Here is a 17,343-nt window from a genome sequence, read left to right as displayed (position 1 = left end):
CATCCCTCCGCACGTCAGTAAGCTCCATTTAGTCTGTCTGTAATCAGATTGGCAGGAAAAGGACAGGGGGGGAGGGAGGATGGGAAGGAGGGAGGGATGAGTGCAGCCGGAGTGGGGGTGTGCAGAGGGAGGGCCAAGGGGAGTGGGGGGTGGGGGGGGTGGGGACGAACGGAGCCGAGCATTTTCCTGCTGTAGTAACCATGTGCTCCCTGCTTCCCTCCTGTTACCTCACTGCAGCACTCGGCAACAGCAGCACTTAGCAGCAGACACAGCAACCCAGCCGTCCCTCCCCCCTCTATCTCACCGTCTCTCTCTCCCTCTCTCTCTCTCTGTGTGTGAGTTCGTGTGTGCATGCTCAGCAGTGCTCTCCTCCCTCTCTCTCAGTCCTGTGGCATATTCCAGCACTGGTTGTAGGGGACATCGGGACGCTCCTCACCCACTGCTTCTGCATGACTGTCACGAAGGTAAGCAACACACCTGGGATGGATGTGGGGTGACGGGGGGGTGACGGGGGGGGGGGGGGGTTTGGGGCAGGGCACTGCTGGCTCTGGGAGTATGCACGTTGGTTCCGGTTACCCTTGCTGCCCTGTGTCATATTGACACCAACAGTCCGGTAGTTACCGGGCAGGAGAGTGCTTCGGCTTAGTGCCACTTGGCCCAGCCACTCCTGTGCGCCGCAGCGTTACAGTAGACACAGAGACCCTGTAGTACACAGACAGGACCAGATGGAGTGCGTGGTGAGGGTGAAATTCAGCACTTGTTATGCGGGTCTGAGCAGAGACAAAGTTGCGGTTTGACTGAAGCATTGCTGATAATGTTAGCGATGCAGTATTGACTCCTGAGGGCATGGCTCAGGGGATTTTCTGTGAGTTGACCGGGGGTTTTGAATCTCCTACAGTAGCGAGGTCGGTACGGGGATTCGGGTCCAAATCTTTCACTGAGGTTCTGGTTACAGTTAGCCTCCAGTGAGGTGCAGTGTTAGGAGGAATTCGTGTGGGCTGTGGATGAGCCTGTTGCCAGGTAGGCCAGGTCCTAGTTGCAGGGTGCCGTGCAGGGAGGAGTGAGGACTGTGTGGGTGAAGAGACGGGAGGTTTGACACAGCGATGGCAATATTTAATCCAGTCTGGCCAGGAGGTTTGTCTTTGAGTGTCAAGCGGTCACTTGGTAGGACTTCTGATCGTGCCTTGTCAGAGTGAATTGTCTGTCTGTCCGGCTGGGGCTCTACACGAGTACCTCTGCCTCCCACGGGCTTGTAGCAGCTTAAAAGACAATGCATATTCCTATTGGTGTAAACTTGGGCAGAGAGCAGGATCGACCTTTGTATTGCTGTGTGAGTGAGCACAGTCTCGCATACATATTGGAGTTTTTCTGGGGGATGGGATGTTTCTAAATGTATTGTCTGTGTCCAGCTTTAAATACTGAGTAATGGGGCTCCGGGTGGTGCAGAGGGCTAAGGCACTGCATCACACTGCTGAAGTGTCCACCACGGTCTTCTGCGTGTTCCAGTCTTGACTGTGCCACTTGCCTTGGTTTGGCTGGGAGTCGCCCACAGTGGGGCGGGGGGCATCACTGGACTCACCTAGAATCTAGCTCAGGCGGGTTGGACGCATGCAGCCAGCATATCTGTTGTTCAACTGATTGTGACTGACCTGGCCGCCTTCCTTTTTAAAGAAGCACTGTGAAAGGATGGAGAATGTAATTTATGGGATCAGTTTTGATTGAATTGTTTCCGTATAGGGTGTGTGTGTGTGTTTTTGCCATTTTTATGTGTGTGTGTGTGTGTGCGTGCGTGCGTCTGTGTGCATCCTCAAGTGGGAGTGTTTTTTGACAGTTGGATGTGTGTTGCTGGTCAGTTCCTGAGGCTACATGGTAAAGTGTCTCAATCAATGAAGGAGAGAGAGAAAGAGAGAGAGAGAGAGGAGTGAGAGAAATTGAGAGAGAGGGGGGAGCGAGAGAGAGCAGTGTCACAATAAAATTAGCAGGCTAACTCCCATGCGAGGAATTAACCTAGACCAAAATAGATCAACTACTCTGGATTGAGGTCAAATTTACACACAGACACACAAACACACTTTTCTGATTTCATGGCATTAATAAAAGCTAGCATACTGCTAAAACCTAAATAACAATTCATGTCCATTGATTCACTGTAGTATAATGTGCATGGGGGATTTGCATAATAGAAGTCAAAGATCAGGTGCGTAGCCTAGAACAGTGGAAGGGAGTCAAAGACTAACAGGAGGGATTCTGGGTAATCTGTAACCACTGTGGCTTATGAGGAAAAGGTGTAAGGAACATAAGAAAACCAGAGTAGGAGGAATGGATGAAGCATAAGAAAAGTGAGGTTGATGGTGGAGGAGACGGGGGGGGGGGGGAGTTTGAGAAGTGTGGGGAGGAGGGAGGATGTGAAGAGGGAGGGAGGGAGGACGGTAGGGAGGGAGGGAGGGGGAAGAGAAGGGAGGAGGGAGGGAGGAAGTACGAGAAGAATGAAGAGGATGTCTCTGTTATGTCTCTGGTTCTGCCCAGTGACAGTGACTCTGGAAGAGGCTCTCTCTTGCTCCCTCTCTTTTTCTCTGTATGTGTGTGTGACCTTGAAGGTCCAGAAGGGTGCTATCTGCTGACTGGGCTGAACAGCCTGAGTACCCAGTGATAATGATAACTGCTGTGGAGGGTAGACATCATATTCTGCTTGCACACACACACACACACACACGCAGACACACAGACACACACACAGAAATGGATAGGTTGGAAAGATTTCCAAATATAATTATGGTTATTTTCAAAAGACAAGATTTATGATTTTCTTGACTATACCAGAGATGGCAGGTTAAAGACAATAGAGCAAGACATGACTTTAATAACCTCCACTTTAGTGAGTTAGACTGTACAGCATTACTGGGGCCTGGGTTATACTGTACAGCATTACTGGGGCCTGGGGTAAACTGTACAGCATTACTGGGGCCTGGGTCATACTGTACAACATTACTGGGGCCTGGTAAAATCAAACACAGACCTTTGGACAACAGTCTTATCATAGCGTCTAGACAGACCATTGAGTTGTGGCCGGCGGTGACTCAGGACACAGTGAGATATCCTGTAGCATTGCTTGACAAAGTCAGTCCTCCTCCCTTAAGTAAAGGCGGAAAAGATGTACTCCTCTACAGACAATGGCAAATGGTGACAGCAGAACACACATACAAATAAAATATGGTTCGACATCCTAATTTGTTGCAGATGTGGAGACATTACAACAGTCCTGTGTATGGTAATCTGATGGCGTAGTGTGCACTCTGAGGACATTTAAATGAAATATATTTCATGTCATGACAATATACCGTGCCTTCAGAAAGTATTCTGTCCCCGACACTATCTTCACATTTTCTTGGGTCACGGCCTTAATTAATAAAAATAAAAAAATCCACCTATCTGCACAGAATACCCGGTAATGACAAAAGAAAAACACATTTGAAAATAAAAAACTTAAATATGTCATGTGCATAAATATTCAGAACCTTTGTTCAGTACCTTGTGGAAGTGCCTTGGCCAGCAATCACAGCTTTGAATCTTCTTGGGTATGTCTCTACTGGCTTTACAGATCTGGGTTTGGGCAGATTCTCATATTCTTCATTGTCGATCCTCTCAAGCTCTATCAGAATGGATGGAGAGCTTTGGCAAACTGCACACTTCTGGTCTTTCCACGGATGTTTAATAGGGTTCAAATCCAGGCTTTGGCTGGTCCACTCAGGAAGGACATTCATAGACTTGTCCTGCTGCAGAACCGAAAGATAAATCTATGCCCCAGTTGGAGGTCCTGTGCTCCCTGGATCAGATTTTGTTCAAGGACCTCACTGTATTTTGCTCTTTTCATCCCTCTCTCAGACCTGACCATTTACCTCGTTCCTGCCTCTGAGATGCGTTCCCAGAGAGTGGTGCCTCCACCACCATGCTTCACCATGGAAATTGTATCAGCCAGGTGATGAGTAGTACCTTGTTTTTGCCAGACACAGCTCTTGGCTTTCAGGCCTAATAGTTCCATTTGGGTCTCAGAAGACCAGAGAATATTTTGGCTTCTGTCTAGTCAGTCTACCATAATGGTCTGATAGATGGATTGCTTCAGAGATGGTTGTCTTTCAGCCAGCTTGAAGAAAAGTCTTGTTGGTTCCAAATTTCATCCATTTTACAAAGATGGAGCTTAGTGACCTGGGAAATGTCAATGTTTATGAACTATTTTTTTAACATTCCCCAGCTCTATGCCTGGACACAATTCTTGGAGGGCTACATAAGTACATTCAACTTCATAACTTGTGCCTTTATCTCTGACATGCACTGCGTAGAGTGGGACATCAGATGTTTTCGGATTTCACAGGGTGACCCTTTAGAAGCAAAATGGCAGTGAAAAAATGTTTTAACCACTGATAGAACATAGGCTTTCATGAAATAGATAATAGTTTCTGGCAGTGTGTTACTCATTTTCAGAGTTAAAGTGACAGAATATTTTTGATGTGGGAGTGGTAGCAACGTTGTTGATGTACTTTGCAACCGTTTCAGCGAGAGTCATTTGGACGTGTGGGCATGTCTTTATTTTGTCAAACATTGGGATCCTTACTTGAATGTTTAGGAGTTTGACATGGGCTATTGGAACTCTCAGTATTGTGCTGATATATCATCATGGTGTTGATGATGGAATTACGATATGAAGTACAGTATATTCATTCCGGTTTAAGGGTGTGAATGATAATAACATGTATGTTGGTTTCAACGTCATGTAGGCCTAGCCACAAGATGTCCTGAATGGCTCGTCATTCTTTTCTTCAAAGGTTTGTCAAGCTCACAGAAATTGAGTTGAGCAGCATGAAAAGTTGAAACCTCTTCAGGAGGCAACTCTGGAGTGGGTTCAACTCTGGCTGAGTAAAAAGATTTTACTCAGCCAGTGTGAAAGGCTCTGTATTGGCTACAGGCTGGTCTTCAGGAGGCAACTCTTTAAAAAGGTGTTTACTCAGCCAGTGTGAAAGGCTCTGTATTGGCTACAGGCTGGTCTTCAGGAGGCAACTCTTTAAAAAGGTGTTTACTCAGCCAGTGTGAAAGGCTCTGTATTGGCTACAGGCTGGTCTTCAGGGAATTGTTAGTACTTTAAGGGAAAGCATGGAGAAATTATTACTGGAACACTGTGTGTGGCGTGTGTGTGTGTGGTTTGTGTGTGTGTGTGTGGTGTGTGTGTGTGTGTGTTTGACTAGGTGCATGAGAGCACATGCAAATGAGCTATAACTGAGTGGGACATTAGATGGACAGTAGAGTAGTGGTATGGACATTAGATGGACAGTAGAGTAGTGGTATGGACAGGAGATGGACAGCAGGGAAGTGAGATGGACAGGAGATGGACAGTAGAGTAGTGGTATGGACAATAGATGGACAGTAGAGTAGTGGTGTGGACAGGAGATGGACAGTAGAGTAGTGGTATGGACATTAGATGGACAGTAGAGTAGTGGTATGGACTGTAGATGGACAGTAGAGTAGTTGTATGGACAGGAGATGGACAGTAGAGTAGTTGTATGGACAGGAGATGGACAGTAGAGTAGTTGTATGGACAGGAGATGGACAGTAGAGTAGTGGTATGGACAGGAGATGGACAGTAGAGTAGTGGTATGGACAGGAGATGGACAGTAGAGTAGTTGTATGGACAGGAGATGGACAGTAGAGTAGTGGTATGGACAGTAGATGGACAGTAGAGTAGTGGTATGGACAGGAGATGGACAGTAGAGTAGTGGTATGGACAGGAGATGGACAGTAGAGTAGTGATATGGACAGGAGATGGACAGTAGAGTAGTGGTATGGACAGGAGATGGACAGTAGAGTAGTGATATGGACAGTATATGGACAGTAGAGTAGTGGTATGGACAGTAGATGGACAGTAGAGTAGTTGTATGGACAGTAGATGGACAGTAGAGTAATGGTATGAACAGCAGATGAAAAATAGAGAACTGGTATGGACAGGAGATTCTTTACTTTAATATAATATGAATCATAAAAAAAAAATGCATATGGGTTTTGTGTGGCTGTGTTCATGTCTTCTTCTCTAATTGAAATATTCAGGTTGAAGTCGGCGCTAAATAATTTACTGCCGCTTGCAACTGCCCCTGTCCCACAGTTGAGAGAGTTACCCTCTCAGACACTACTCATATTGTTCTCCTTCTAAATAACCAGCTGAGATGCCCTCTAACCACGCAGGGGGCAATAGATGCTAGCTTCTCCATCTATCGTTGCCCCGAGATACCCTGTGTGAGGTTCTGCTTGGCTTGGAGTCTCCGAGGGCTCTGGGGAAACATGTAATGGCCGCCATGGGACTGCTCAGCACAGGAAACTGACCCTCACAGAAGGTTGAGGTCATTTAGCCCCACTGCCAAGCGACCTCTTAGTCAAACGTGTGGAGACCGTAGCTTGGGGGGGGGGGGGGGGGGGGGCTTGAGTTCCGTTTGAAATTCAAATCAGTATCCAAGCTGGAGAGCTTCATTCAAAGGGAGAAAGTATTCAAATGTTCACAAGAAATTATACAGACCGCTTGTGTATTGATTTTGAATACCCCCTTCATCCAATGGCTGGGATTTGCAGAGGAAGCCAGAATGCTCTACTTGTTTTTGGACTCCATAGACACAGCTGTGCCAGGATTTTGAAGGAGGAAGGGAGGCCAGAGGAGTTACTATTTGGGGGGTTGTCAGCTTCAGTTCTATATCTTTCATTTTAACATCCCCCCAAAAAAAACACTCAAGGTATTCAGTACAGCGATAACTGATTCTGTGTCCCTAAGGACTTACATACAAATACAAGTAAACGCAAAAGTGCTTTTTCTAATGAAGAATACAGATGTTACAGACTTCTGCATTCAGCTGAAACCGTGAGTGGCGTGAAAGTCTCATATATACCGCAGATTTTGTATGCAATCAGATAACTCTGAATCCCCAAATTGTGGGAGGTCCATGTGGCAATCTGATGTAAAGCGCACATGTGATTAGAATCTCAAAGTTATTTTCAGGGTGTTCAGGGCACACAGTAGCTTCCACTGTAAGCTCTGCTGCCTGTCTCCAATAATCTCATGGCATAAACACACAGCTGTCACAGTATTCAAAACGTGTTCACCTGGACCCTTCAGTAATCCCGCAGAATGCGTCATCTTCCTACCAGCACCAGGGACTTGCTGGGTCCAAATTTGTCAAAGGAAATTAAGTAGAATACATTTCCATTCTTTGCTAAAGGCTTGTCAGCCACACAACACATCTCAATTGAGACTAATTCAGCCTATGGGCCATTTGTCAGGCTAAATGTCTGATTGCACCTACTGGAGGCAAGGTTAGACACATTATATTGGAGCCTTAACAGGTCGGCCTAGCAACCAGAGTTTGTGTGTGTGTGTGTGTGTGGGGACGGGGGACGGGGGGGGGACACCAATCCAAAAGTAACAGAAGAATATTTTTCGAAATACCACTTGTTTTTTAACAATAAATAATATTATATTAATTATATGTTCCAAATGTGAAGTAGATAAATGTGGAGGATGGATAAAGGAAGAGAGAGAGATTTGCTGCGAGCCACAAGAAATGCATTCATTCTCAGAAGACATTCAGAACTGATGAGCTCATTGCCTGTCTGAGAGTTGCCTCACAGCGATGTATGTGTGTGAGTGTGCGAGTGTGTGTGAAAGAGAAAGAGAGGAACACAGAGTGTATGATACAGTTTTAAGCCTGTGTGAAAATTCCCGGGAAAGTGTTCGTGTGTAAGTGGGAGTGTGGGAGTTTCCATTTCTAGGAACGTACATATTTTCACAGTGCTAAATCGTTAGGCAGCCTTTTTAATCATCACTTCATGTCTAATAAATCACTGTGTGTGTTCATTTTATTCCAGCATATATTCTTTCTAAGTTATTTACCTTAGCCTCATTTAGCATTTGAAGTATTTAGTCTGATTGCATGGACAATAGGAAGCATATGTGAAGATATTTGAATACACAGTCCGGATTGGCTGATGTGAGGCAATAACCCATTGCCTTGCACAGATGAACATTTATTGGTCTATGATAATCAAATCATACATGCAGTTGCCCAAAAGTACCACGCAAAACTGGCTGAAAATTCTCTATTTCAAACAGCACTTTTGCAGAAAAGGGTCTTTTCAACTTACAGTGTGGAAATCAGGAAAAATCGTGTTGGGGCTTGACCGGTTGGGACTTGAATTCTAGATTAAGGAAATGCATAGTGGAAGTTAGTTTTCCATTCCCTTCTCTAAAAGACCGTATGGCTTTTTTGGACTGCCCGCAGGGAACCTACCGGAAAACAGATCAGGGGATCGTGTCATTTATAAATACACTCATGTGGAAAAAGGGATGGAGGAGAAGGTGGCAGTTTTTATTAGTGTCCCATTTCCCCTCCAGCTGAGATTCCATGACCCACACACCTCTGATGAGGTGTATGTCTGTGTGTGTGTGTACGTGCATAAATGTGTTTTTAAGTTAACTATACAAAGGGAACCAAAAGTCACCAAACTGTGGTTAAAACAGAAAGATGTAAACAATGGGATAATGGTTCATTCTTATTATTAAATTCAATTATAATCTTTTGGCTTAGGTGTTAGAGTTGGTGCAAAGGTTTCTAACAACAGGGGTCAGGGATTATTAGTTGGGTTTAGGATTAGACATTAGAGCAAGGGTTAGACGTTGAAATGTAGATGTGTGTGTGTGTGTGTGTGTGTGTGTGTGTGTGTGGGATAATACGTGAGTGTGTGTGTGTGTGTGCACGCGCGCATTCCGCCGTGTGGGATTATACGTGCGCGCATGTGTGTGTGCGTGTGTGTGTTTGTCTTCCTGTCTGTCTCTCTGTACAGTATTATTTCCTGTCAGTACATCTGTGAATGCATGCGTGTGTGTGTGTGTCGGCGTGCGTGTTTGTGTGCCATCAATCTGTGTCTCCTCTAACTATCAGGACAGAGGGTGTATTTCCTGTCTGTATCAGTAGGGAACTGCTGAAAAGGAGCATTGAGACAAGTGGGACAAACAGCAGATGGGTGTTGAGAAAGCATGTATTACACTGTGCCTGCCTGTCTGTCTGCCTGTTTGTCTGCCTGTGTCCCTTTCCCTCTGTCACTCTGTCTGTCTGCCTGTTTGCCTGCCTCTCTGTCTGTCTGTTTGCCTTTCTGCCTGCATACCTCGCCTCTGTCAATCTGTCTGACTCTTCTTTGACTGTGTCTGTCTCCTTTCTGTAGTCTGTCTCCCTGTCTTTCTCTGTGGTTGTACCTCTCTATTTGTCCCTGTTCTCTGTAAATTCACATTGCTTTCTGATCCAGGTATTTCGACTCAGGCCCCCTGTCCACAGTATTTTTGTGGTTATAAATCATTTAACAGAAACCTCATTTACTAGGCCTGCTTTGTAAAACAGTATTCATTGTTTGCAGATAATAGTTAAGGTAGTTCTGCAGTGGACATTTGTGTCCCATGTTCAAGTTCAAGTTCAAAAACTTTATTTGTCATTTGCAATAACAAGTTACGGCAATTAAATGCTTGGTTTTCCTACTCCTGACAGTGCAGTTAAAAGTTGAAAAGTAACAGTAATGATCTTTTAACGGCACTGTGATGTGGATGCGGTCACACAAGGATTTCTGGGTGTATTCCAGGGTAGCATTTTCTTTCACGTCTCTCTGCGGATTTGACACTTCAGAAAGCTGGTCGGTGTTAAACATTAGCGATGTTAGCAACAGAATATAAGAAACGTCGGTTTGTCTGTGTAATGCAGTGGCCATGTACATTTGCACATCTTGCACATCCAGTGGACCAGTGCGGTGTGCTGGTCCTCGTGAATGAGATGGAGATGAGTGTGCTACTGAGGACTGTGTGGGGGAGGTGGGTCCACCGCTTCCAGTTCAGCCAGCGAGGGCTATTACCACCCACAGCTCCCATCCCTCCCTCCCTCCCTTCATCCATCCAGAGGAGCTCTGGGGGTCAACCTCAGCTTCTACCCACATCCGCACATTCACTACTGGGTAAAAATAGCAATTGACTATCTCTGTTTCCGCACAATATCAGTGCACCATTTTATTCAGCGGTCTGTGTTCTTTATGCTCTGCTGTTCAGTGTGCACTCACACTGAGAGTACATATTGTGGTTTATTTTAAAACTTACATTGGTGACTATTGCATAGTTTTGTACTGTTCCAAACTATATGTATGTATTGTGAAGTTGAAAATACTATAGGTATGTACTGCAGATTAAAAAATGTTATACAGTTAGATTTTGTAGATTTTGCTAAAGTGGATATCTGCTCCCATCTTTCCTAAGTTGGTTAACAGGAACAGGAACAATGGTTAGCATTAAACCAACTCTTTCCTGCAAAAAAGCTGCAAAATGTTTATTGTTTTTAAAACAGTTATAAAAACATATAATTATAATTTAGATGGCAATAATGATTACCAACACTATTTAGTGCTTGGTTTCCCAGTTGAGTAGACATTTTGGGAAATGTGTAGAATTGAATCAACTTGGTAATGACTGGGGTATTTTCCGAACCACTATCTGCCATTGTTTGTCTAAGGGTTTGAAAAGAGATGATTAGACACAGGGTGCAACATTTCATTTCACAACAGAAATTCTGAATTTTATGAAAATTTGAAATCCACATAATTTGGGTGGTTTATGTCGGACTGAGTCACAGTCACAAGGGATACACAATTGCCAACCCATCACATACCCATATAATCAAGTTAAGGTGGAGGTGTATATGATTACAACATAGAAATACTGAATTTCTGTCAATATTTGCCAATATGTGCAGTGTTAATATTTGCAGGAAGATGCAAGAAGCTAACGGTACTAATTCTGTAACTGTACTGACACATATTTTATGTTTTTGTAACTGTGCTGACACATAGATCATCCGTTTGTAACTGTACTGACAAATAAGTCATCTGTTTGCAACTGTTCTGATATATAGGTCGTCCGTTTGTAACTGTACTGACACAGGTCATCCGTTTGTAACGGATGCATACAGTAGGTCATCCATTTGTAACAATACTGACACATAGGTCATCCATTTGGGTCTAAGGAGATGAAATGTGTAGTGTCACCCTCTTTTGAGGGGGGGGGGGGGGGGTGAGAAGACCTGTACAGGATGAAATTCAGGCAGCATTGAAGTTTGGCTTTTGGGGTTCTCAAAGTTGACAGTAGCATTAATACTTCCATTCACAATCCTAGAATTGTTCAACCAAAGTAAAGACCAGTTTTTCCTACTTTTCCATCTCACCAGGACCCGTTTCTGTAGTTACTGACACCTTCATTCCTGGACTTTGATTAGAAGCACATTTTCAACCTTCTTCCAAGACTGCCTGGAAGACATTTATTTCCCTTTGCTAGCCCCACCAACTTTTTGATGTGAAGATTCCACACCATTTGGACACTAGGACACTAGGGATGTCCCACGTTCCATCAGGGCCTGAGAGGATTTCTGCTGTGTTTTTGTTTGTCCAGAACGAAGCAGCGTATCAGGGGCGACCAGGGACAAGTCAGCTGACAGGCAGCAGGGGTTTCGCATTCCAGCTCTGTGCGTCTTGGCCCTTAGGCGGTTCTCTGAGGTGAAGCTGTGCCAGGTTCCTTACTTATTAAGAGAGAAAGGGAGGGATGGGTAAGAGGCAAAGAATAATTAGAGAAAGGTAAACACTATTAAGATAGAGGAAGGGAATGTGGGTATTGTGCAAGGCTGAGCAGTGTTCTGTCACAGAGAGGATGTGAATGGACTGGAAAATAGCCACCACGACTGCAGGCAAGAGAGGGAGCGAGATTGACAGAGCCAGAGAGAGAAAGACAGACAGAGACAGACAGAGACATAAAAAGACAGAGAGACAGACAGTGAGAGAGACAGACAGACTGATGGACATAAAGAAACATAGAGAGAGAGAAAGACATAGTAAGACAGAGACAGCTGGGAGGACACATTATGAAACCATGCAATACCTGTAATTACTGGCACATACAACAAAGTCACGCTAGAGGAACTAGTACAAGGTTTACTCTTGGGACAGTTGAAGGTCTACTCATGGGACAGTTGAAGGAACTTAAGACAGCCAAGGTTTTTCTCTTGGGACAGTTCCTGCTGGATCAGTGTTAATTCAAATGAATAATTGTACCATTCCCAGAGGAAAGAAAGTTGTTTGGGTTTAGTGAGAACTGACAGAGTTTTACTATGGGGGGGTCATCACCCTTCAGCCCCGTTCTCCTCGGAATAGGAGAGTGTGGCGAGAGGAATACAGATGTCACCACACCAGTGGGAAGACTGAGATATCTGATCCATGCATATTGACATGGCAAAACCAGGACCTTCAGCTATCGCAATGGCCTTGTCTCTCTCACTCAACCCGTGTTGTTTAACCACTTTGAAAAATTCACAGAGGATTTGTTTGTCTGCATGCCAGACCAACGTAAACAAAGCCCTGAGCTCTGAACACACTGCTAGCCAGGTGCTACAACGCGGACACAAATTTGATCTCTTCCTGTGTGTTTGTGTGTCCGCCAAGCCCCACTGTCAAAAGAAGTAACAGCAAGACCAAAAAAATATATACTTACAATGGGTACGAGCTGCGAACCTGAGTCTGATGAGTAAGGTCCAATTCTTTACACTCGGAAAAATTCATTTTGAAGCACAGAAACCAATACTTATAACAGCTTCTAACAACACATTGTCCCCATTTCAACTCAAAGCCTGGATGGGCTTTCTCAGAACATTATAAAATGTCTAGTAGAGTATACCGGTGCAGAGAAATACACAAATTAGTAAAAGTTGGGCAAATCATCTCTGAGCGTTAACAGAATAAACTAAACGGATTGATGAGGTAATATATATAGCTTCACTAATCAAGGAAGCGCTTATACAGCAGCAGTTGTACAGCAGAGTAGGAGTCAGTAGAGTTGTATAAGAATCCCTGTTCAAGGAATTAATGCCAGGATTAAACAATCCCAACCCTGGAGATAACTTCAAAGAGGACTGCGCTACATGACTGACGGCAAAATCAGCACACAACACCCAAGCAGAATTGACAGGTCAATAAAGGAGCAGTCAATGCAGCCGACTGGGAACATGCAACGGCACACCAGATTGACACAAGCATGTAGTTTGCTAACGCAGATGTGAGAGGTTCAGCGCAGAGTTAGGATTTGGCGCCATCAGTTCACGTGGTACATATGTATGTGCCTTTCTTCCGTCATGTGATATTTAACATGGAGGGCATTACATTAAGCATGAGGAGCTAGCGACTATGAAGAAAAACAATGAGCTAGCATTAGCATACTAACCATGTGATTTGTGTTCCCTTGGGACAAGGGCATGTCCTCAACTGGGGCCATTTTAAAGAGGTCAAATTCACAGTGCACTAACCTTCAGTTCCCTGAGGGAATAGCATCGTTTGAAATGTAAAATAACAAAAACATTAGGAAGCCATGGCAGATGTTGCTGTCTCTTTCCAGTTCCTTTGCTGTCGGAAAAAAAAGCGATTTCTCCAAAGAAAAAACAGCTTTTTGCTGACCAGACAAGAGACTGTCTATACATATTACTTAAAACCCAGCCCCTTCAAGCATATGGAAACAACCATTGGCCATTAGAGATTTAGTGGTGGTAGTGGAACCTGCTTACCTTAGTAGAAAACCCCATTAAAAGTCTGTCTCCTTCTTTTCCATTGGCTTTCATTGAATAAACAGTACCAGCTGGGCTTCAAAGGCTGCTAACCAACAACCACTTCTCCACCGAGCAGTTGGTGGCAGTTCAGCTGAAGGTGTTAAGAGTCACAATGATATGTTTCCCTCTTTACGCCTTGTCAGCTTCATTCACTGTGCATTCAGGCTCTCGTAAAAAAAAAAACACCCAACCCTCAGCTTAATTGTTGTTATGCATTAAAGTTCATGAGATCAGAGCTGCATGCTTTTGTCAGAATGGAGGCAGCCCAAACACCTTGCATAACATTGTTAGAGCAGCATTGCTGCTGAAATAGTGTGACCTGGTGCAAAACAATATATTCCGATAGTTTTGGGTGTGTTTTGTCCTGCCAGAATGACTGTTGTGACTGTAGTTCTCCCCCTTCTGGCTGATGTAGGACTTTGGCTACATTGGGAGGGACTACTGGGAATACAGCCAACCAGCACAGCAGCCTAATATGATATTGACATATTAGATGTCACCGTGGTAGGACATATTGTACATTGGTTCATTGCTCCGGCTAATTAGGTTACAGGAAGTAGCTGGCCACAGTGAAGCCATCATTAACACTGATTGGTTTTGAGCTGTTCTTGGAGGTTGTGATTGGTGCGCTGACAGTGAGAAAGGTGGCGGGCTCATGACTGCAGTATGGGTTATAGTGTTATTACGGTTTCCCCTAACGTTTGTAACAGATTACAGAACAGGTGAGGGTGGATAACCGGGTGGATAGCCGGGTGGACTGGGCGCGGTCTGTCATGGCTGTGCCCCGCCAGATGGTACCAAACTGGGCTACAGTCTGTCCACGTCTGGACCTCCTCATGTCCTCCCTCCACCCTTTCTCCTGTGGCACCGCCACACTCTGGCTGAAGGCGGACCGAGGCTGACCGTCCACGCAGTCGGTCAGGAATGCCTGGCATACGAAATGCTGCTCTTCAAAGCCTCCTGTCTGGTCCAATTTGGACATTGCCCCCTTTATTTTTCCAGGCTTGTGAAAAAGCCTTGGTGATCGATTTTATAACATTTTTAAAAGATCGGTGTGTGTGTGTGTGTGTGAGAGAGAGAGGCCGAGAGTTACTAGAGAGAAGGGAAATATCTTTGGGATGGCTGGATGGAGTGCAAATCAGAGTGAATTCTCATACTGAGTCTTACTGAGTGCGGTCAGAAAAAGAAACACAAAAATATATGGATTAATGATAGTGGATGTTTCTCAGGATGGGAGTGTCAGCTAAATGACTAATCAATGATGGATTTTAAGAATATATTCGGGGTAACGCAATTGCTGCTCCCGGTATTTTAGTCCTGGGCGCTGTGCCACCGACCAGGGCTTTCTCACTTCGAACGCATTCCCAGGAGGTTTTCGTTCCACACAAGATGATGTTTGGTTGCATGTTTTGGTGTTGCACTATGGTCCATATGTGTAGAGTACACAAAATTCGGTTCATTATTTTGTAATAGATTTTAAATACAGAGTTAAATATTTTTCTTGTCCCTGTCACAGAAAACGCTTGCCTGCTTGGACATGTCCACTGACTCACTGTCTCACGATTTAATGTACTCAACTGGATGGGACTTCATATATCATTAGTCTATCCATCCTAGTGACCCTGTTACTGTCATCAGGAGGGAGTAGGAGAGCAATGGCGAGAGAAAGACAGACGGAGCAAAGGAAAGAAAGACAGAGAGAAAGAGAGCAGAGAAAGAAGAGAGAGGGAACGAATGAAATAGGAGCTGAGTCACAATCTGGTATCTTTTTGCTAAAAGCCAATCTCTCCACACGTGCTCTGTCCATCCTCCAAGAGCATCTCTATGTTTAATCCCTCCATCCCTCGCCCCTATCGCTCCATCTGTTGCACTGTGTATGTTCATTACGCTGAAGCACATTAATGACCCTGGTTAACTAGGAAGAGGAAGAGAGATCCCACACAAAGACAGACACATTAATGACTCTGGTAAACTAGGAAGAGGAAGAGAGATGCCACACAAAGACAGACACATTAATGACTCTGGTTAACTAGGAAGAGGAAGAGAGATGCCACACAAAGACAGACACATTAATGACTCTGGTAAACTAGGAAGAGGAAGAGAGATGCCACACAAAGACAGACACATTAATGACTCTGGTAAACTAGGAAGAGGAAGAGAGATGCCACACAAAGACAGACACATTAATGACTCTGGTTAACTAGGAAGAGGAAGAGAGATGCCACACAAAGACAGAACCATTAATGACTCTGGTTAACTAGGAAGAGGGAGAGAGATGCCACACAAAGACAGACACATTAATGACTCTGGTTAACTAGGAAGAGGGAGAGAGATGCCACACAAAGACAGACACATTAATGACTCTGGTTAACTAGGAAGAGGAAGAGAGATGCCACACAAAGACAGACACATTAATGACCCTGGTCAACGAAGAAGAGGAAGAGAGAAGCCACACAAAGACCAACACATTAATTACCCTGGTCAACGAGGAAGAGGAAGAGAGAAGCCATTCAAAGACAGCTCAGCCAGGTCACTTCTCCCTCGGGTCAGATTAACAATTAACCAACTTTAAATTGCTAGGACAAGGCTGAGACTCAGAGGACTGTTTGTGTGCGATGGAGGGGTGAGATCATGAATGGTTGTGTGTGATGTTGTGGGGGGTGGGGTCCTCAGCTTGGGGGAGGGGGATCTATGTGTGAGTGTGTGTGTGTGTGTGCGTGTGTGTACCAGCATGTGCACTAGTGGGTCTTTCTCAAATAAATTGAAATGATTTATGAAATGTCCATTCGGATCACTGAGATATGGATATGTACTTCACTTATTTTTTCATGTCACCGCAATGTCAACAACATTCAACAACAAAACAAAAATGTGTAAATTAACATTGCGTTGATACAAATTTGGGGAAAATTTACACACTTCTAAAAAAAAAAAACTATTCTATTGCTTTTGTGAGAGTCAGATATCAGTAACAGCACACTACTGAAATCAACAGCTAACCGCATTTCTTACTAGCTAGTGCAACCGATGATCATCCATTTATATTGCTGTCTCTGGTTACTGTGAGTCACTGGTAATTACTTGTTAACACTGTGCAACGATTTTGTTGCTACAGAAAATAAATAAGCTTTACAGTTACTACAGTAACGGTTTTTGGTAAGCTATACGTTTTGAGTTAGGAGTGGTTGCAACCTGACCTCAGGGGACTATGTAGACTATTTTACATAAATCCATGGCACCCGATTTTGTATGATATTTTACGTTACGTTAGGTTACATAACAATGTGCTACCAAAACATATAAGACATTACCAATTGGCAGAAACGTAACATATGTTATGAACGCCCGACAAACATATCATATATTATGGACGGTACGAAAACGTATCATACATTACGAATTTGCACAAAACGTCCAAGTTGTGTTTGAAACCGGCAACACTGAGCAGTGCAGGTCGGCGCCCTACCCACTGATCCACAGATTGGGAGGGACAAGTAATGGCATCTAAGGTCGCTACAACATAAATGAAATGCATTTTAATGTTACAGTTAGGTAAACGTTAGGTATCACAGCACTGGGGTTAAGGTTAGAGTTAAGGTTTGGGTTACGGTTAGAAAAAAAAATCACTTGAAAACATATTAAC

The 17,343-nt window shown here is 44.3% G+C and overlaps 1 protein-coding gene across 3 annotated transcripts in view; it reads left to right on the top strand.

The window, feature by feature from the left end:
* The first annotated feature begins 210 nt into the window (after positions 1-210).
* coro2ba (coronin, actin binding protein, 2Ba) overlaps positions 211-17,343 on the top strand; it is a 42,887-nt gene continuing 25,754 nt past the window's right edge. For 2 of the 3 annotated variants that reach the window (XM_029124665.2, XM_029124657.2), the window contains exon 1: positions 211-464. In XM_029124665.2, coding sequence (XP_028980498.2) covers positions 450-464 — 15 coding nt within the window. In that variant the 5' untranslated portion in view covers positions 211-449. Of the gene's footprint in view, positions 465-3,882; positions 3,977-17,343 lie in introns of all 3 variants that reach the window. The other variant, XM_034296237.1, reaches the window with a different exon arrangement.

This window comes from Esox lucius, chromosome 2 (assembly GCF_011004845.1).
Source record: "Esox lucius isolate fEsoLuc1 chromosome 2, fEsoLuc1.pri, whole genome shotgun sequence".
NCBI lineage: Eukaryota > Metazoa > Chordata > Actinopteri > Esociformes > Esocidae > Esox > Esox lucius.
The sequence above is the reverse complement of the archived record's forward strand: the minus strand, read 5'-3'. Positions and strand labels throughout refer to the sequence as shown.